General features: G+C 44.6%; 1 protein-coding gene across 2 annotated transcripts in view; it reads right to left on the bottom strand.

Annotated features, from left to right (window-relative positions):
• Positions 1–467: 467 nt before the first annotated feature.
• The window catches only part of SMARCD2 (SWI/SNF related, matrix associated, actin dependent regulator of chromatin, subfamily d, member 2), a 78,878-nt gene continuing 57,702 nt past the window's right edge, over positions 468–21,643 (bottom strand). For both annotated transcript variants that reach the window (XM_040331587.1, XM_040331588.1), the window contains 4 exons: positions 16,084–16,219; positions 13,309–13,431; positions 3,714–3,815; positions 468–655 (listed from right to left, as the gene is read on the bottom strand). In XM_040331587.1, coding sequence (XP_040187521.1) covers positions 602–655; positions 3,714–3,815; positions 13,309–13,431; positions 16,084–16,219 — 415 coding nt within the window. In that variant the 3' untranslated portion in view covers positions 468–601. The remainder of the gene's footprint in view (positions 656–3,713; positions 3,816–13,308; positions 13,432–16,083; positions 16,220–21,643) is intronic.

Below are 21,643 nucleotides of genomic sequence, written 5' to 3'. Positions count from 1 at the left end.
AAACGGCGTATCTTTACTGCGACGGGCAAGCGTACGTTTGGACACCCCCTGTTCTATGCAGAGCTGCACCAGATTTTGCATGATCTAGTTTTATTTAATCCCATCCTAAGTATTGTAATATAAAAATGCAAGGCCTTTTTTTTGGGGACGGGGTGGGGGGGGGAAGGGGGGGCAGACGGGACTGTAGGTTCCTAAAGACCGGAGAGCCAAAAACTGCCCACATATGCCTCCCACTCCATTCCAGGCCTCTGTGTAAAAGTGTGTCATATGTTGGCTGACAATAACAGGAATCCAGCTGTACACTGGGAATGTATCCATGAAACAAATTCATGGCTTTGACTGTGTTTAAACCCACAGCATCCAATTAGACAATTCCTTCAGAACCCAACAAGGTCTAATTGGGTTTTAGGGTTTATACAGAAAATGCAACCTCTTCCATATGTTGCCAGAGACAGAATTTTGCATAGTTTCGGTAAATGAAAAGGCAGCTAACTTTTATCGTACCTGAGGACTGACACACAGCTTTTCTAAGGTGACAGAATGTATAGAACATGTATATTAAGGCACATGAAATTTAATTACAAGCTGCTCCAGACTGTGCTCATGTCAGACGTATTCCCAGAACCTGCTCAAGTTCTTGTCTCCGCTGCTGGACCTGGAACATAATAGAGAATGTACAACTCTGATTAATAACGATCCTCATAAATAACATTTTCTTTCTCATGCATTGAGGGACACAGGAATTTAGTTATACTGCCACCTGCAGGGGGGATTTGGACACTGGCTAATAAATAAATCTATGGGCTGGTCCAGAATAACCCCCTTCTCTTAGACCCCATACACACTATTAGATTTTCTGCAGATTTTTGTCTTCAGATTTACCAAAACCTTGTAATATGAGGTCACGTCTTAAACAATTTAAATTTGTTTGCAATCAGGCAGGCCCTTGTACTACATGGTTTTGGTAAATCTGAAGACAAAAATCTGCAAATAATTTAATTGTGTGTATGAGGCTTAAAAGGGGTTGTAAAGGTTTATTTAAAAAAAAACAAAAAAAATAACAAACATGTCCACTGTGCAGTTCGTTTTGCATAGAGTGGCCCTGATCCACCTGTTCTGAGGTCACACGGCGTCTCTCTTGGCTCCTCCCCCGCAATAGCTAACCCCCTCTGGGAAGCTCTCTCCCGAAAGGGGGTTAACTTGCGGACGCGCTCCCTGTCATACACAGCGTACATAGCCGTCGAGTGTATTAATTGCCCCCGCCCCGGCGGCTGCGTCATTGGATTTGTTTGACAGCAGCGGGAGCCAATGGCTGCACTGCTATCAATCTATCCGATCAACGCAGAGAGGAGAAGAGGACGCGGAGGGGACGCACACAGCAGGTGAACGGGCTCAGGTAAATAAAATGGGGGGCTGGGGGGCCCGTGACAGCCAGGTGTTTTTTCACCTTAATGCATAGGATGCATTAAAGGGTCAGTAAAGGATTTTTTTTTTTTTTTTTTAAATAACAAACATGTTATACTTGCCATAGCCGCCACTGTATCACTCGGCCTGGCACCCCGCGTCATTGGATGTGATTGACAGCGGCGCCAGCCAATGGCTGCGCTGCTTTCAATCCATTCACTGCAGCCAATCAACGGCCAGGCTTCGACTCGAGGAGGATGACAGGGGCGAGCGCGGGAATTTTGAAGGGTCAGGTAAGTAAAACGAGGGCCTGCGTCATCTGATGTTTTTTAACCTTAATGCATAGAATGCATTATGGTGAATTTTTTTTTTACCTTTACAACCCCTCATAAAGTTCATTATTATTATCTCAAATTGCAGTGATGCCAGAAATGAAATAACACCAATAATGGCAGCAATAACTTAGGGTGATGCAGAATATGTCAGTCTCACACTGCTGGGGGGAAAAAAACATGAGATAGCTGCATTGATATTGACCATCTCTGGTAGTGATGTAGATGCAATGATAGTGACTGTCTCTGGTAGTGAAGTAGATACAATGATAGTGACCGTCCTTAGTAGTGATGTAGATACAATGATAGTGACCGTCTCTAGTAGTGATGTAGATGCAATGATAGTGACCGTCTCTAGTAGTGAAGTAGATGCAATGATAGTGACCGTCTCTAGTAGTGATGTAGCTGCAATGATAGTGACCGTCTCTGGTAGTGATGTAGATACAATGATAGTGACCGTCTCTGGTAGTGATGTAGATGCAATGATAGTGACCGTCTCTAGTAGTGATGTAGATGCAATGATAGTGGCCGTCTCTAGTAGTGATGTAGATACAATGATAGTGACTGTCTCTAGTAGTGATGTAGATGTAATGATAGTGACTGTCTCTAGTAGTGATGTAGACATAATGATAGTGACCGTCTCTGGTAGTGATGTAGATACAATGATAGTGACCGTCTCTAGTAGTGATGTAGATACAATGATAGTGACCGTCTCTAGTAGTGATGTAGATGCAATGATAGTGACCGTCTCTAGTAGTGATGTAGATACAATGATAGTGACCGTCTCTAGTAGTGATGTAGATGCAATGATAGTGACTGTCTCTAGTAGTGGTGTAGATACAATGATAGTGACTGTCTCTAGTAGTGATGTAGATGCAATGATAGTGACCGTCTCTAGTAGTGATGTAGATACAATGATAGTGACCGTCTCTAGTAGTGATGTAGATGCAATGATAGTGACCGTCTCTAGTAGTGATGTAGATGCAATGATAGTGACCGTCTCTAGTAGTGATGTAGATGCAATGATAGTGACCGTCTCTAGTAGTGATGTAGATGTAATGATAGTGACCGTCTCTAGTAGTGATGTAGATGCAATGATAGTGACCGTCTCTAGTAGTGATGTAGATGCAATGATAGTGACCGTCTCTAGTAGTGATGTAGATGCAATGATAGTGACCGTCTCTAGTAGTGATGTAGATACAATGATAGTGACCGTCTCTAGTAGTGATGTAGATGTAATGATAGTGACCGTCTCTAGTAGTGATGTAGATGCAATGATAGTGACCGTCTCTAGTAGTGATGTAGGTACGATGATAGTGACTGTCTCTAGTAGTGATGTAGATACAATGATAGTGACCGTCTCTAGTAGTGATGTAGATGCAATGATAGTGACCGTCTTTAGTAGTGAAGTAGATACAATGATAGTGACCGTCTCTGGTAGTGATGTAGATACAATGATAGTGACCGTCTCTAGTAGTGATGTAGATGTAATGATAGTGACCGTCTCTAGTAGTGATGTAGATACAATGATAGTGACCGTCTCTAGTAGTGATGTAATGATAGTGACCGTCTCTAGTAGTGATCGCAAAGCTGTGTAAAACTGAGGACTGAAGGAGCAGAAGTACGAATCTCTTGGCTTGTAAAAGAGCTCCCATACATGTATTTCATCTGTATATTTAGCTGTTAGCCTGAAGTTCATCCTTTACATACAAATACATATGAAATATCTTACAGCCTTCTATACATATCAGTATTCCAGCAATGCATCACACTGAAGCCCTTGGCTTTCATAATGCAGCTACTACTGCAGGACAATGGAGATAAGATTCTTCATTGTGAAAATGGGTCATACCACTATGACATGAAACATGTCCCCTTCCAGCAAAGTATGCTTACTTCATGAAAAGGAGGCAGCTGGTAGGAAAGGGAATTAGAAATGGATGTAAGGTTCAATAAGAGAGAATAAGAAAAGCAGACCTTGAAGAAAACGTATCTCCCCACAGCCTCCTGGGTCCAGGGCTCTTCATAGAACTCCGAATGTCTCTCTTCCTCTGGATTCCCCATCACGTCCGTCATGATCTGGAAGCACATCATCTCTTAATTACTATGCATCATTCATACATAATACATAATTTTATCATCTGTAGACTGTATTAAACCATCCTTCAATTTAGAAAATATTATTATTATTATTATTATTATACAGGATTTATATAGAGCCAACAGTTTGCGCAGCGCTTTACATCAGGAGATAACCTTGTACAGTTATAGTGCTACACCTGTAAGACAAGGGACCTTTATATGATATACAGCAATTTAATAGATTTTTTATAAATAAGTTGGCACTGCCTCATTCAGGTTTACAAAAGCCTGAATATGTGGTATAGATTTTATATCTCTACAAATAGATCCATATATGTACAGTGGGGATCGAAAGTTTACACTGTTATACAAGCTGTACACTCACTACTTTACATTGTAGCAAAGTGTCATTTCTTCAGTGTTGTCACATGAAAAGATAGAATAAAATATTTACAAAAATGAGAGGGGTTATGATACTTTTATGAGATCCTATGTGTATGTGTATGTATGTATATATATATATATATATATATATATATACACACACACACAAACAGTACACCCCTCACAGAGGCGGCTCTCTAATTAGGCAAGTTATCGCCTAAGGCCTTGCACTCACATGGGCCTCGCAGCTGCCTAATTTGCCTGCGATCAATACTAATGTCGGCGTCATCGGATCTCTCTATTACCCCTCTCTCTTTCTCACCTCCCGCCTCTTGCTTTGGCTGAATATGTCTGATGGGTGAGGAGGGTGCCCTGGAAGTGGTGCTGATCACCTGTGTGCTAGATCCTTGCTCTTTCTGAAGCCATTTTTCTTGCTTGAATTATTTTTCCCATTCTAGGCGTGAGTGGGGCCTTGTGACGGTATTAGAATGATATCCCCGTCAAGCATTCCCTTCTCCCCATACAAGAACATCCCCTCCTGGAATCGCCATAATAAGCCACACATGCCAAGGCTTAATGCTGGAACAAGAGACTTTAATGACACAAAAACTCAGCTTATATGTGGTTACAACCTGTTAGGAACGCCCCCCTCACACAGTGGGGTTTCCCATACAGATTATAGGAGACAAGTCGGAGCCGACCATGCAGACACATTTCTTTAGATAAAGACATCAGTGGAGTTAATTACTACACTGAAGCAATCAGAATAATTAACATACTACTTCTCTAATCATTTAGCCTGATGATACAATACACATCTTATAAGGGTAAACACAGATCTTCTTCACACAACACAATAGATCAATTAACGTTTAGAATAGTGAGGGGACATTAGCACTTCAATAACCTGTTAGAGGAATGAATCACACAGCTAGCAGGGAGCATTAAACTGATATTAAACTGAGACATATAGGCAAATGCATCACAATGGCCCCCCTTTTTCTCCCTGCTCCGGCAAACCCGGTTGGACCTTTCCTGGTCCAGTAGGGTTGACGGGTTCAGAGCTTTTAGTCCGAGGTTAACTCCGTTTGGCGTAACTGACCTCCCTTGGCAACTGCTTCCGACTCAGGTATGCCACCGGGTCGTCAGATCACACGCCGGTCAGTCCCCAAGTCTTTGTGCGATCTGCAGAGTCACCAGAAGTCAGTGTGAAGACGGCGAATGGGTCTGTGCGCCGCCATCTAGGTGTCCCGCTATGGGAGGGGGCAGGTTATGGCTCTGAAGTGACAATCACAGGAGATTCATAAAAGAAAAAGTTATATTTGTTGAAATGCTGTAGCACTGGTGCTCAGAGTTCGGGGGGGGGGGGGGGAGATCAGTGCCCCATAGGGTCAGCCACCCTCTGCTCCCTCCGCAGCCGCCGGTTCTCCTCTTTGAGCTTCTCCAGCTCCATCTCCAGTTCATGGAGCCTGGGGGGGTCAGCCTGCTGTGACCTCAGGTGGTTGTTCTCCTCCTCCATGCGGCTTATGCACTCCTCCAGCTCTATGTACTCACGGATCAGCTCCTGCTTGCTCATGTCCTGCAGGCTCTCCACGTGGTCCTTCATCATCAGGAACTGGGCCCTTGGTGAACATCTCGGCCCGCATCTGGGATGCCCGCTGCGACTCCCTCTCCTCCAGTCGCTTCTTCTCCTCCCAGGTCAGCTTGTTATACGGCTTCCAGGACCTCTTCTTCTTGGGGGGTAGCCGGCGGTGCCTCTTTCTGCCCAGCTCCCTCCAGGGCCCCTCCGTCTCATGGCTGTCGCCCATGACCAGCTGACAATGGTGTTCCCTGTTGTCCGTAATACCAGATTGTACCGTGAGGACTTCGTAAATGGTGTCCAATGGTTCTTCTGGACCCAGCTCCTGGAGATCCCAAGCCGAGTCTACACAATGGGCTGCTGCTGGTGGGCGGTACCCAGGTTGAGACCAATTTGACCTGGTGTTGTCGTTCATGGGGCAATTCTGCTTGAAGTGACCCAGCTGTTTGCACCGGAAGCAGCGTTGTTCGTTGTCCTCCTGGCGTGGATAGCGAGGGCTAGATGTCACCGGTCTGTTAGGAGGTTGGTATCTAGCGGCTGGTGGGTTTGAGGGCACCGTTGGTCATGGAGGTTGTACCCGTGGTGTGACCTGGTTTGTCTTGCGAGTATCCGCATATTCATCCGCTAACTTCGCAGCCTCTGGTAGAGTTATGGGCCTGCGATCTCTCACCCAATCTTTGACATCCGTCTGGATGTGATTGTAAAATTGCTCCAGGAGCATTAGTTGCAAAATGTCCTCTGCGGTGGTGGCCTGGCTGCTGTTAACCCAGTTAGAGGCCGACAGGGATAACTGGCATGCCCATTCCGCGTAAGAGTCTTTCGTGGTTTTGCGTGAGTCCCTGAACTTCTGTCGGTGGGACTCTGGGGTTACTGCATAACGAGCCAGGAGCACTTCTTTAACCCGGGCGTAGCTATGGATATCCTGATCTGGCACGGTCCGGAAAGCATCAGAAGCTTTGCCTGACAGTTTGCCTGACAATATTGCAACCCACTCTCCTCTAGCTATTCGGTGCAGGTTACATTGTCGCTCAAAATCTGCCAGGTAGTTATCAATCTCACAGTCCTTTTCATCAAAAGCTTTAAAAGCGCTAAACGGAATCTTCCTTGCGTCTGCTGTGCTGTACTCACTGTTCGGAGAATGTGCGGCTGCTTGTTGGACTGCTGCCAGTTTTAACTGTAGCTCTGCGTCTCTTATTTGTTTATCCTTCTGTAGTTCTGCATCTCTTATTTGTTTAGCCTCCTTCGCTAACAGGTCCATCACTTTCAGCACCACATCCGCTGTTGGGTTCGGACCGAACCAAGCTAGCTTCTCTCTCATTAGCTTGTTGGTTGGTGACTCCTCCTGAATCACTGGTCTCTCCATCTCTTGTACTGCTGGCGTTGCTGCAATCCCGTCCTCCTGGTCTAGCTCCATTAATTCTGCTATGATGACCCGCTTGGTTTTGTTGCTAGCAATCCTTCCACGAACTTCCAGTAGTTCTTCCAGTGTCTGCTTGGAATCCGGGTGTAAAGGGGAATAGAAGGGAAAATCCCGCCGCTGCCAACCATTTGTGACGGTATTAGAATGATATCCCCGTCAAGCATTCCCTTCTCCCCATACAAGAACATCCCCTCCTGGAATCGCCTCCCGCCTCTTGCTTTGGCTGAATATGTCTGATGGGTGAGGAGGGTGCCCTGGAAGTGGTGCTGATCACCTGTGTGCTAGATCCTTGCTCTTTCTGAAGCCATTTTTCTTGCTTGAATTATTTTTCCCATTCTAGGCGTGAGTGGGGCCTTGTGACGGTATTAGAATGATATCCCCGTCAAGCATTCCCTTCTCCCCATACAAGAACATCCCCTCCTGGAATCGCCATAATAAGCCACACATGCCAAGGCTTAATGCTGGAACAAGAGACTTTAATGACACAAAAACTCAGCTTATATGTGGTTACAACCTGTTAGGAACGCCCCCCTCACACAGTGGGGTTTCCCATACAGATTATAGGAGACAAGTCGGAGCCGACCATGCAGACACATTTCTTTAGATAAAGACATCAGTGGAGTTAATTACTACACTGAAGCAATCAGAATAATTAACATACTACTTCTCTAATCATTTAGCCTGATGATACAATACACATCTTATAAGGGTAAACACAGATCTTCTTCACACAACACAATAGATCAATTAACGTTTAGAATAGTGAGGGGACATTAGCACTTCAATAACCTGTTAGAGGAATGAATCACACAGCTAGCAGGGAGCATTAAACTGATATTAAACTGAGACATATAGGCAAATGCATCACAGGCCTCATGTCTAAGTTTTGCCTAAAGCGTCACAAAGCCTAGAGCCGCCTCTGACCCCTCACATTATATATATATATATATATATTTCTAGATTGTAAGCTCTAACGAGCAGGGCCCCCTGATCCCTCCTGTATTGATTTGTATTGTGACTGTACTGTCTTCCCTGATGTAAAGCGCTGCGCAAACTGTTGGCGATATATGAATCCTGTATAATAATAATAATCATAATAATAATAATAATAAATATAATAATAATATATATATATGGTATAGAATAACTGTAGGAAGCTGCACCAAGATATAATACAGAATTAAAGAAGGCCATCAATAAATCACTTAAACACTTTTGTGCCTAAAACAAAACATCATTGTCATGTTAGAAAAAAAAATGATACTTTTACTGCTAAAAGAGCTTTCATGACACAGAGCTCAGGTGTTGTGTGTAAGGATGATGACACAGGGGCGGCTCGGCCCCTAGCAATCCTGAAGATGACAATTTGTGGAAATCCGCAGTGGCTAAGAGGCTGCCTCTGTGTCTCTATGGAATCGCTTTCTTGCAGCTGAGGCAGTGTGATGTCATCCGCATCATTCGTGATCGATTCAGCAGGATTGGGCCAGTGATAGAACGGCGCCTCGCTGCATCTGTCAGAGGGAGCGATTCCATAGGGGAAAATAGGCAGCCCTTTTTAGTGATCCTGTCACTGCCAATCTGTTACTAGTCAAAGTATTTCCTGTGTGTTATCAGCCAACAGGAATAATGATAATGCTGAGTTTCACAACATTCCTGTGCTTTTAACGCCTTTCATGCCTGCAATTTGTGGATTAGTAACCCCCCTGAGCAATGACCTGTGCTAAAGGTATTTACCTATGTCCTCTCTTCTAGAGGTAGTAGCAACAGTTTGCATGGATGCTGTTGGAAGTGCAACATCATGCACTATGCACTCTGGACTATAGATGGCACTGTAGTTAAATACTAGCATCTGTATGTTTATATATGCTTGTGTATTCTTCACAGGAATTAAAAGAGAAGTAAAGGTTTACTTTTTATTTAAAGGGGTTGTAAAGGTCCCTGTTTTTTCACCTTAATGCATCCTATGCACCTGGCAATGACGCCCCCCCCCCTTCTCTTCTCCGTCTGGCTGTTGATTGGATAGATTGATAGCAGCACAGCCATTAAGAGGGGGCAGAGCTTTCAAGAGGGGGTTAGCTATTGTGGGGAGGACCCCAGAACAGGAGGATTTGGGCTGAAAGGGGCCCACTCGGCTTATATTCGAGTCAGTGTATCGCGACATGTAGATTCAGACGGCGGCCGGGCAGTGTTAAAAAGTCGCGCTCCTCCTTGCCCTGTTCCGTGATAGGCGGAACACTCAGTTTCCAAGCAGGCACTGTGTTCAGTGTTCCGCCTATCACGGACGTCCTCTCGTCTATCACAGCGTCCGTGATAGGCGGAACATTGAACACAGTGTCTGCTGGGAAACTGAGTGTTCCGCCTATCACGGAACAGGACAAGGAGGAGCGCGACTTTTAAACACTGCCCGGCCGCCATCTGAATCTGCATGCCCCGGACTCAGGTACATGGCAAAGTGATTCTGCAATGGGCACGGTGAGGTCTGGCTGCAATGGGCACGGTGAGGTCAGGCTGCAATGGGCACGGTGAGGTCAGGCTGCAATGGGCACGGTGAGGTCAGGCTGCAATGGGCACGGTGAGGTCAGGCTGCAATGGGCACGGTGAGGTCTGGCTTTAAACACTGCCCGGCCGCCGTCTGAATCTGCATGCCACGGACTCAGGTACATGGCAAAGTGATTCTGCAATGGGCACGGTGAGGTCTGGCTGCAATGGGCAAGGTGAGGTCAGGCTGCAATGGGCACGGTGAGAGGTCAGGCTGCAATGGGCACGGTGAGAGGTCAGGCTGCAATGGGCACAGTGAGGTCAGGCTGCAATGGGCATTGTTAACCTTTTTTTCCCCACTTACAGTAGCTGCTGCATTCTCACTCCAGGCTTATACTCGAGTCAATACGTTTTCCCAGTTTTTGGTGGTAAAAGTAGGTGCCTCGTCTTATATTCGGGTCGGCTTATACTCGAGTATATACGGTATAACATGTTTGCTATTTAAAAAAAAAAAAAAAAAAAAATAACCCATACAACCCCTTTAATACTTACCTAGGTAGATGCTGCATCTGTCCCCAGGCGCCTCTAACACAGAGAACCAAGCGATCTAACACCAGCGATCGCTCAATTCTCAGAGCTCCCTCACTTGAGCGTTGGGCTGTGGGGGGGGGGGGGGGGGGCGGGAGCAGCCGGCTCAGGCTCTCAATAGTTCTGTGATGTTAGCAGACAACGGACTTCAGTCTACTGTCTGCTGAAAACGATTCACAGAAGTGCGAAATGAACTGCACTCCTGTGATCCACAGGAGAAGTACAGCCAAACAAGCTTTCCCCATACTTCTCCTTTAAGTTTTTTCTCTGATCACATGTAGTCTGAAAGATGGATTTACAAAATAAGCCTTCAGCCTGGTGTGTGCCCCAGTTTAAAGGGGTTGTAATGGTAAAATGCATTTTATGCATTAAAATAAAAAGCCTTCTGTGTGTAGCAGTCCCCCTCAGCCCCCCTAATACTTACCTGTGTCCCCTCTCTGTCCAGCGATGTCCACGAGTGCCTCGGCCCTCCGGGACTCTCCCCCCTGCCATTCGCTCCTGTCAAACAAAGTCAGTTAGCCAATCAGGGAGAGAGGGGGCGGGGCCGAATGGCAGCTCCATGTCTGAATGGACACTCGGAGCTGCAGCTGGGCTTGGGTGCCCCCATAGCAAGCTGCTTGCTGTGGGGCCACTCAACAGGAGGGAGATGCCAGGAGCAGCGAAGAGGGACCTGAGAAGAGGAGGACCTGAGCTGCTCTGTGCAAATCCACTGCAACAGAGCAGGTAAGTATAACATGTTTCTTATTAAAAAAACAAGACTTTACAAATACTTTAATACTGTAAGGGCCCATTCACACCACACGTGTTATTGTCTGCATAACCTCCACCCTGGTCACCATTTTGAATGTGTGCTACTGTGCTTTATTAAAATGCATTGCAGGGCTTATGTTTTTCCAAACTGAATGTGATTCTTATGCGCTGTTGTGATCTGTTACAGTACATCAAAACGCGGTGTGGAAAATGCTATGTCCTACAGTTGTTCAGCACAACACATTGCTGTGAAATGAAGCAATAAGGCAAATTGCCTTGTTCTTACATTGGGCAGCGCACCAGCAGCAACACTACTGCTGTGATTCAGCTCCAATGGCCAGATACAATTCCAGTAATAATAAAAATGATTCATTGATTTTACAACGTAAATGAGTTTTCGTAAAACTGCAATTCAGATAAAAAGCCGTATATGTCCTTAAAGAAACATATAAAGATTGTTTGGTGCGCAAATTAGTTATAGAATTATAGTCAAGTTAACTGAACCACACTGACACTACTATGTTATATCAGGGCTTCTAAAGCCTCGTACACGCGATCGGATTATCCGACGGCAATTGTGTTTGCACGCTCCATCGGACAATTGTTGTTGGATTTTCAGCCAACAAATGTGGGATAGCATGCTTTAACCGCTTGTCTACCGCCCACCGTCATATGACGGCAGGACGAAGACTCTCTCGTTCTGGGCGGACGTCAAATGACGTTGTGCCTTCCTGAGCCACTAGGGGGCGCGCCGCATCACTGGGAACCCAATGCGCGTGCCCGGGGGCCGCGGTGTCCGCCGGGCACCCGCGATTGCCCAGTAACTGAGCAGGACCGTGGATCTGTGTGACTGTAAACACACAGATCCACTGTCCTGTCAGGGAGAGTAGACCGATGGTGTGTCCCTTGTACATAGGGACACCGATCGGTCACCTCCCACAGTCAGCCCCCTCCCCCAGTAAGAATCATTTTCTGGGGAACACATTAACCCCTTGATCGCCCCCTAGTGTTAACCCCTTCCATGCCAGTCATATTTATTCAGCAATCAATGCATTTTTTTTTGCTTGTAGAAAATAACTGGCAGGAAATGCCAATTACTAGTAATAGACAATTAATGCCAATCAATCAATCGACTCTGAATTCCAATCACTGGAGATAATGTGATGAAATACAATTCAATCAGTCAGGAGCTCTGCAAGAGAGATGCTTCTGCTGTGAAGACCAAAATATCAACTAACTCCAGCAATCAATGCATTTTTACAGCACGGATCGCTGTATAAATGTGAATGGTCCCAAAAATGTGTAAAAAGTGTCCGATGTGTCTGCTGCAATATCGCAGTCACGATAAAAAATCGCCGATCGCCGCCATTACTAGTAAAAAATAAATAAATAAATAATAAAAATGCTATAAATCTATCCCCTATTTTGAAGCCGCTATAACTTTTGCGCAAACCAATCAATATATACGCTTATTGCGATTTTTTTTTACCAAAAATATGTAGAAGAATACGCATCGGCCTAAACTGAGGGAAAAAAAATGTTTTTCAAAAAAATTGGATATTTATTACAGCAAAAAGTAAAAAATAGTGTTTTTTTCAAACTTGTCTCTCTTCTTTTGTTTATAGCGCAATAAATAAAAAACGCAGAGGTGATCAAATATCACCAAAAGAAAGCTCTATTTGTTGGGAAAATATTATAAAAATTTCATTTGGGTACAGCGTTGCATGACCGCGCAATTGTCATTCAAAGTGTGACAGCGCTGAAACCTGAAAAATGGCTTGGGCAGGAAGGGGGTGAAAGTGCCCTGTAGGCAAGTGGTTAAAATTGTCTGCCAACAAATGTGTGTTGTCGTACTATCCAATCGTGTGTACACAAGTCCGTCACAAAGTACAAACACGCATGCTCAGAAGCAATGCTAACCATAACACAACATTAGCAGAAGTTGCCCAAAGGGTGGCGCTAAAGAGCTGAAAAACCATGTTGTTTTGTGTTTGTTGGCCGACAATTCTTTGCCGTTTGTATGCAAGAAAAGTTCCTGGCCAACGCCCTTCAGACAAAAGTCCTACGCTTTGTCCGATGAAAATCCGATCGTGTGTACGAGTCTTTAGTGTCAACGACCTCACACAAGTATAATAGTCTGCTGCTACACAGACCTTATTTCAGTGACTACGTTTTGCCAAGTAGAACTGTACAGACAACCAAAATGTTTAGTAGTCACAGAGAGCCAATTTCTCCTGCTTTATCCTCCCCCGTCTATAGTACATGTTTTGCCCTTGTGATGTGCAAATCACCTTGAGATCCCTGCTTTGAGATTTTAGCCAGTCTTGGATAAATTCCTGGGGGGTGTTGCTAAAGCTTAACATGAAATCCCTCTGTGTCTTCAGCTGGTTGATGGATTCAATCGTCTCGTGAATCTAAAAAACAAACAAAAAAAACACAATTAGCAAGTATATAATGACGTGACATAAAGTGACAAAGGTCATCTGAAACACCAAATCACTTTGGAAGATGCCAGACTGGAATGGGACAATTGCTCAGATATTTTAACTTTTGTCCTGTCTACTGAAATTTAACTCGCCTTTTAATTGATATAGTTAAAGGAATAAGTTCACCTTTAAAAAAAAGTGAGAAACGGGAGAGACAAAAAAGTGCATTTACAATTTTTTTGTAGGAGTAGATCACGGGTGCAATGCAGGGCTCCTGTAGACTGTGGGCCAGATTCAGAAAGATCAGCGGATCTTTCTGCTGGCGTAACGTATGTCATTTACGTTACGCCGCCGCAAGTTTTTCAGGCAAGTGCTTTATTCACAAAGCACTCGCCTGTAAAGTTGAGGCGGCGTAGCGTAAATCACCCGGCAGAATTCAAATTCGGCGCGTAGGGGGCGTGTAGCATTTAAATGAAGCGCGTCCCCGCCCTGAACGAACTGCGCATGCGCCGGCCGAGACTGAATCCCAGTGCGCATGCTCCAAATGACGTCGGCAAATCGTCATGCTTTCGACGTGAACGTAAATTACGTCCAGCCGTATTCGCGAACGACTTACGCAAACGTCGTAAAAAATTCAAATTTAGTAGCGGGAACGACGGCCATGCTTAACATTGGCTGCGCCTCATAGAAAAAGCCTAACGTAAACGACGTAAAAAAATGCGCCGGGCGGACGTACGTTTGTGAATCGGCGTATCTACCTAATTTGCATATTCTATGCTGAAATCGACGGAAGCGCCACCTAGCGGCCAGTGTAAATATGCAGCCTAAGATACGATGGTGTAAGAGACTTACACCTGTCGGATCTTAGGGATATCTATGCATAACTGATTCTCTGAATCAGGCGCATAGATACGACCGAGCGCACTCAGAGATACGACGGCGTATCTCTTTCTGAATCTGGCCCCCGTCAGTGTAAGCATACATCGTACAGGCAGGCAGTTACACAATCAAATTAAGAATCAATGAACTACCACAGCACTCAACAGCGACCTGGTAGTTCACTGAGAACTACAAGACGTCAGCTGCAGACAGGACAGTGCCCAACCTTTTGAAGCAAGGGCCACTGAAGCAACTTGGTAACCGGTCTTAGGCCACAATGAGAGGAGAGGGTGGATGGCAGCCCACTTGGCTCTATAGAGCCCACTCTAATCTCAGCACACCAAACACGCAGGTAATAGAAGTCTATGGCTCAGTGCAGGTAACCCACAGGTGCAGTTCTCTGCACCTGTGGCTCAGTCTGAAAGCAGCCCAGTAACCACTGCAGAACAGATATGCCCATATATGTCCATATATACGTTATTTTATTAATAAACTTTCCTTTAATAACAGTATTCTATTCTATTTTATTTCATCCCAGAGCAGGAGGACGCGGGCCACATCAGAGGGCTCCACGGGCCACTGGTTGGGCACCCCTGCCATAGGGGCTATTGAAGCTGTAGCTCCAGGCCTTTACCTTAAAATAGGCCCAGCCCATTGAGTCACTAATGCTGCCCAGCCCTGCGTGTGTACACATGATTAATATGTAAATTGCAGGCTATATTGATATTTAAATCTTGGGCAGCAGGCGGCATTGATATCTAAATCATGAGGCGCCACATTACTACTCTACTTAAAGGGGTTGTAATGGTAATTTTTTCCCCCTAAATAGCTTCCTTTACCTTAGTGCAGTCCTCCTTCACTTACCTCATCCTTCCATTTTGCTTTTAAATGTCCTTATTTCTTCTGAGAAATCCTCACTTCCTGTTCTTCTGTCTGTAACTCCACACAGTAATGCAAGGCTTTCTCCCTGGTGTGGAGTGTCGTGCTCGCCCCCTCCCTTGGAATACAGGAGGGTCAAGACGCTCTCTACGTTGCAGATAGAGAAAGGAGCTGTGTGTTAGTGGGCGTCCTGACTCTCTTGTAGTCCAAGGGAGGGGGCAAGCACGACACTCCACACCAGGGAGAAAGCCTCACATTACGGTGTGGAGTTACAGACAGAAGAACAGGAAGTGAGGATTTCTCAGAAGAAATAAGGACATTTAAAAGCAAAATGGAAGGATGAGGTAAGTGAAGAAGGACTGCACTAAGGTTTAAGGAAGCTATCTAGGAAAAAACAAATTGTACCTTTACAACCCCTTTAAGCTACTCTGAGGCACCCTCTAATCCCCCTCCTTCACTCCCCCTCTCTCTCTCTCTCACCCCCCCCCCCTCACATGCCCTTACCCTCCTCTCCTCTATTTAGTTTGCTTCATTAATTTATTTTAACAAAAATTGTTTGCGTTTATTTTATTTATTCCCAAAAACGTCCCACCAAAATCCTCAGCACCAGGCCCTTGATGCTCTTAATCCGTCCCTGGCCGCAGAGGTTGTCAGTACTTGTAGTTCATTCATTCACTGAACTCTGTGGAGGAATGACACGGACATGTGGGAGGAGCCCCCACATGGCCACTCTCTTTTCAAATAGTGATGATCCCTGGCGCACTGTCATGGGGAGCGGCTGCAGGACCGGGAACATGTTACATATTCTACCCTAAAAACAGGTGGAACTTGTTCCCAAAGGTGAACCTTTAACAAAGTTAGCAGAGTGCAGGGAAATGTAACCTTGACATCCAGGTTGGCGATCTCCTGCTGGTTAGTAGTTGACTGAAGAAAGTTGCTCATTTGGGCCTTTAAGGGGTCGTCCACCTCCACATCAATGTCGTAACACGCGGTCTTCTTCTGATCGTTAGGGTCCACACTAAACCAAAGGGGTAAATAAAGCATTAAAACCAAACGGATTCTTATAGAAGGAGTACTAATGACACTGGCAAGGAACCAAATCAACCATTGCACCCTTGATATTTCAGTTTTGAGTGCTATTTTAATACTTTAAAGGGGTTGTAAACACTCATGTTTTACTGATGATTGCAATGTCGTGGACCCCTTTCCCTGTTTATAAATAAAGAAAAAAAAAAAAAAAAAACCCTCATGTTTTTTTACCTTAATGCATCCAATGCATTAAGGTGAAAAAACACCTTGTAGTGTCTGGCCCCCCGGCCCCCATTGTTTTAGCCCTGAATTTCCGTGTGGCACATCCCCGCCGTCCTTCTTTCCAAGGAGTCCCAGCTTTGATTGGATAGATTGATAGCAGTGCAGCCCCATTGGCTCCCGCTGCTGTCAATCAAATCCAATGACGCAGGCTCCGGGGGGTGGGGCTGAGTCATACACTCGCCATCTATAGACGCCCAGTGTATGACTCGGGAGCGCGCCCGCAAGGTAACTCCCTCGGGAGAGAGCTTCTCCTAGGGCAGTGGTCTCCAAACTATGGCCCTGGGGCCGGATGTGGCCCATTGCTCGCTTTTAATGGCCCTTGGGGCACTATTACTTCCACTGATACAAGACACGATTATTCCATCTGACACCAACAGTGGGGCATCATTTCTTCCACTGACACCAATAATGTGGCACTATTCCTCCCTATGATACCAACGTTGGGGCATTATTACTCCCCCTAATACCAAATATTTTTTTATTTTCCTGCCACTGGCCACACTCCGGCCCTCCTAAAGTCTAAAGAACAATAAACTGGCCCTTTGTTTAGAAAGTTTGGAGACCCCTGTCCTAGGGGGTTATGTAATGTGGGGAGGAGCCGCAAGAGCTCCAGAAGAGGAGGATCGGGGCCACTCTGTGCAAAACGAACTGCACAGTGGAGGTAAGTATGACATGTTTGTTATTTTTTTTTATAAAAAAAAAGGAAGCATCACTTTAATGGGAACCTCTCAGGATTTAAATTTGTAGGCTGCCGCTGCTTTCTCTTTCTGAAAATGCGAGTTGCCTGGCTGTGATGCTGATGTTTTGCCTTCAATCCTCTGTAAGTCACTGACCTGAAATAAGTACTGAGATAAGGAATTATTGACCTCTCAAATATGTCAATCAAAGTATCAGGAGCGGTGGAACCCTCCAGACCAGGGGTAGGCAACCAGCTGTTGTGGAAGTACATTTCCCATGAGGCATTGCAGGGCTGGCAGTTACAATTACCCCCAGAGGCATGATGGGACTTGTAGTTCTGCAACAGGTGGAGGGCCCCCAGGTTGCCTATCCCTGCTCCAGACCCCTACACATTAATTTTTTCTCTCAATGGCACCATCCTACGATTATCAATCAAATTTAAAAAACTCCCCCAAAAGTGGGAAGCATATGCTCCCTACTTTCGGGGGACTGGGGGGGGGGGGGGCATTTTTTATTTGACTCTGAAATATGACCTGATGACTTCTAGTTGGCTGGTAGTCAAGATAATCCTTTTTCTTGTGTATTCTGAGTCAGACTCGTTATATGCTTGTAGTAAGTGTAGTCATATTTGTTCTGTGCTGGTGACTCAATAAGTACTGTATTGTAGCCGTTAGAAGGGCATGGCGGCCAGGCAGGGCGCCATTTCTGTCCTAACTTCAGGATGTTTGATGCCAGCAGAAGCAGATGGACTATTTCCAACCCGTGTCTCACTCTCTTCTCCAGAATGTGTGGGTATATGGCTGTGGAATTTTCATTAGTGTTTGGATTCCTGATTGTGGCTTTTAATAAGACCTAATAAAGATGTTTAGAATTTTATTTTTATTTTCCTTCATAAATTCTTTATTTTAAATAGCGGCAGCAGAGTAACCAACAAAACATCTGTGAACAGTAATATAAAAAGGCAGCAATACAGTGTGGGCTAGATTCAGCAATGATTTACGCTGGCGTATCTATAGATACGCCGCGTAAATTCAAAGCTGCGCCGGCGTATCTTCTTTCTGTATTCAGAAAGCAAGATACGCCGAAATTAGGCTAAGATCCGACTGGCGTAAGTCTCTTACGTCGTCGTATCTTAGGGTGCATATTTACGCTGGCCGTTAGGTGGCGCTTCCGTCGTTTGACGTAGAATATGCAAATGACCTAGATACGCCGATTTACAAACGTACGTGCGCCCGGCGGAATTTTTTACGTCGTTTGCGAAAGGCTTTTCTGGCGTAACGTTGCTCCTGCTTCTATGAGGCGTACGCAATGTTAAGTTTGGACGTCGTTCCTGCGTCGAATTTTGAATTTTTTACGTTGTTTGCGTAAGTCGTTCGCGAATAGGGCTTTGCGTAAATGATGTCCACGTCGAAAGCATTGACAATTTGCGGCGGAATTTCGAGCATGCGCACTGGGATTCTTTCACGAACGGCGCATGCACCGTTCGTTAAAGACGTCATTTACGTGGGGTCATGTTTTATTTACATAAAACACGCCCACCTCTTGCAAATTTGAATTCGGCGCGCTTACGCCGGCTGATTTACGATATGCCGTCGCAACTTACGGAGCAAGTGCTTTGTGAATACTGCACTTGCCCGTCTAAGTTGCGGCGGCGTAGCGTAAATAACATACGCTACGCCCGCACAAACTTACGGCGGGCTACTTGAATCTAGCCCACTGTTTTTTTTATAAATAGAAGATAATAGTACGTTCCCCTAGAAGAAAAAAAGAAGGAAAATAATAATAATAATAAAAAAAATAATAATAAAAAATAATAAAAATAAATAAAATAAAACCTAGTTTTCAAAGCAGAACTTCAATGGTGACTGTATAAGTAACAATGTAGGGATGTCTCTGCTCGTGCCATTTTGCCATTCTGCCCAGTGAACAAAATACTAACCACAACATACAAAGCCTTCCACAACTCTGCCCTGAGCTACATCACCAATCTTGCCTCCAAATATCACCCAAACCGTCCTCTCCGCTCCTCTCAAGACCTCCTACTCTCAAACTCTTTCATCTCCTCCTCCCATGCTCGTCTCCAGGATTTCTCCAGAGCCTCTCCCATCCTGTGGAACTCGCTACCTCAACCTGTCTGGCTATCTCCTACTCTTGCTACCTTTGGGCGATCCCTGAAAGCTCATCTCTTCAGAGAAGCCTATCATGTCTCCAACTAATCTGTTACCACTTCCATCAGCTCATCCGCCACAGTTACAACCTTTTGTACCATCTGCCCCACCCTATTAGATTGTAAGCTCTTCTGAGCCGGGCTCTCTTAATCTTCTTGTATTTTATTTTATTGTAACTGTATTGTCTCCCTTTTACATTGTAAAGCGCTGCGTAAACTGTTGGCTCTATATAAATCCTGTATAATAATAATAATTTTCTTTTATCTACGATGGTATGAACAGATTAGAGGGGAGCAATGGGAAAATATGATTAACGTTCTTTAGGCTAAAGGTGTCGTTTATCGGCTATATGATGAAAGAAAGCAGAAGAGATAGATGAGAGAGATAGGCACATGAAAGAGAAAAAGCAAGACGAGAGGGATAAAAGGGAGAGGAAGGAGAGAGAGTGACCCTTACAAGACGCCGGCGCCTGAATTACAGCAGTGGGGGTGTTTTTTTTTTAAAGCACCTGTTTAGAGCCATAGGCTCTTATAGGCTTCAAAATAGGGTGGGCTTGTGTCATGGTGCAGAGCATTGTGCCATGAGCCCACCCAGGTGTTACAACAGTGAATGAATATTGGCTGTTGAAACACTGATCCTCAATCCAGGCCAATCAGAAGTGGGTGTGGGACCCGTTTTATGATTGCCCGGAAAGAGAAGACTCCCGATTGGCCGCCGAGGAAGATGGAGGAAACGGAAGCTGCCGCTGCCGTGATGACTGGTGGAGAGCAGGGGAACGGGAGTAAAACTGAGTAAAATAAAAAATAAAATAATAAAAAAATAAATGTTATCTCGCGTTTAGAAGCGGACACACATGTAAGTCACATGTAAGTCCCGCCCACATATGTAAACGCCGTTCAAACCACACATGTGAGGTTAGAGCGCCAGCAACAATTCTAGCACTAGACCTACTCTGTAACTCTAAATTTGTAACTTGTAAAAAAAAAAATAAGCAACGCCTATGGAGATTTTTAAGTACTGACATTTGGCGCCATTCCATGAGTGTGCGCAATTTTAAAGCGTGACATGTTAGGTATCTATTTACTCGGCGTAACTTCATCTTTCTCATTATACAAAAAAATTGGGCTAACTTTACTGTTTTGTTATTTTTTAATTCACAAAACCGTTTTTTTCCCCAAAAAAGGCGTTTGAAAAATTATTGCGCAAATACTGTGCGAGATAAAAAGTTGCAATGGCCGGCATTTTATTCCCTAGGGTGTCTGCTAAAAAAACATATATAGTGTTTGGGGGTTCTGAGTAATTTTCTAACAAAAAAAAATATGATTTATGCATGTAGGAGAGAAGTGCCAAAATAGGCCCGGTATGGAAGTGGTTAAAACGCTCGTTAACCGCATTACTTGTAAACCAAGGTTCTACTGTATGTATATAAATGTTTTTTTTTTTTAAAGTACAGTTCCTTCTGAACAACGTCTGCATCACAAAATGTATATGGTATGAACTAAGATTTCCCTTTAGAGCAGGGGTCGACAAATCCCGGGCGCCATGGCGACTAGAAATAGGGTCCTGGCGACTTGGCTTGGAAGGGGGGGCAAAAAAAAAAAAAAAAAAAAATTTTTTTTTTTTTTTTTTTTTTTTGAGCTGGCACCATCTGGTGGTGAGCCATTGGTATTACAAGTTATTACCACCAGATGAGTAAGCTGGCGCCATCTGGTGGTGGCCGTTGGTATTACAAGTTAAGCATTACAAGTTAAACAGCAATTCTAATGTAATTTTTCACTATTTTCACTGCCATCTTCTTCCCTCTAATTAGAACCCCCAAACATTATATATATTTTTTATCCTAACACCCTAGAGAATAAAATGACGATCGTTGCAATACTTTCTGTCACGCCGTATTTGCGCAGCGGTCTTGCAAGCGCACTTTTTTGGTGACAAAATTACACTTTTTTTAATAAAAAAATAAGACAACAGTAAAGTTATCCCCATTTTTTTTAATATTATGAAAGATAATGTTACGCCGAGTAAATTGATACCCAACATGTCACGCTTCAAAATTACGTCCGCTCGTGGAATGGCGTCAAACTTTTACCCTTTAAACGTCGCCTATGGAGATTTTAAAAAAACTCTACAGGTTGCATGTTTTGAGTTAGAGGAGGTCTAGGGCTAGAATTATTGCTCTCGCTCTACCAATCGCGGCGATACCTTACATGTGTGGTTTGAACACCGTTTACATATGCGGTCGCTGCTCATGTATGTGTTCGCTTCTGCGCGCGAGCTCGTCGGGA

This window comes from Rana temporaria, chromosome 12, assembly GCF_905171775.1.
Source record: "Rana temporaria chromosome 12, aRanTem1.1, whole genome shotgun sequence".
Classification (NCBI taxonomy): Eukaryota; Metazoa; Chordata; class Amphibia; order Anura; family Ranidae; genus Rana; species Rana temporaria.
This window is presented reverse-complemented; position numbering and strand designations above follow the sequence as displayed.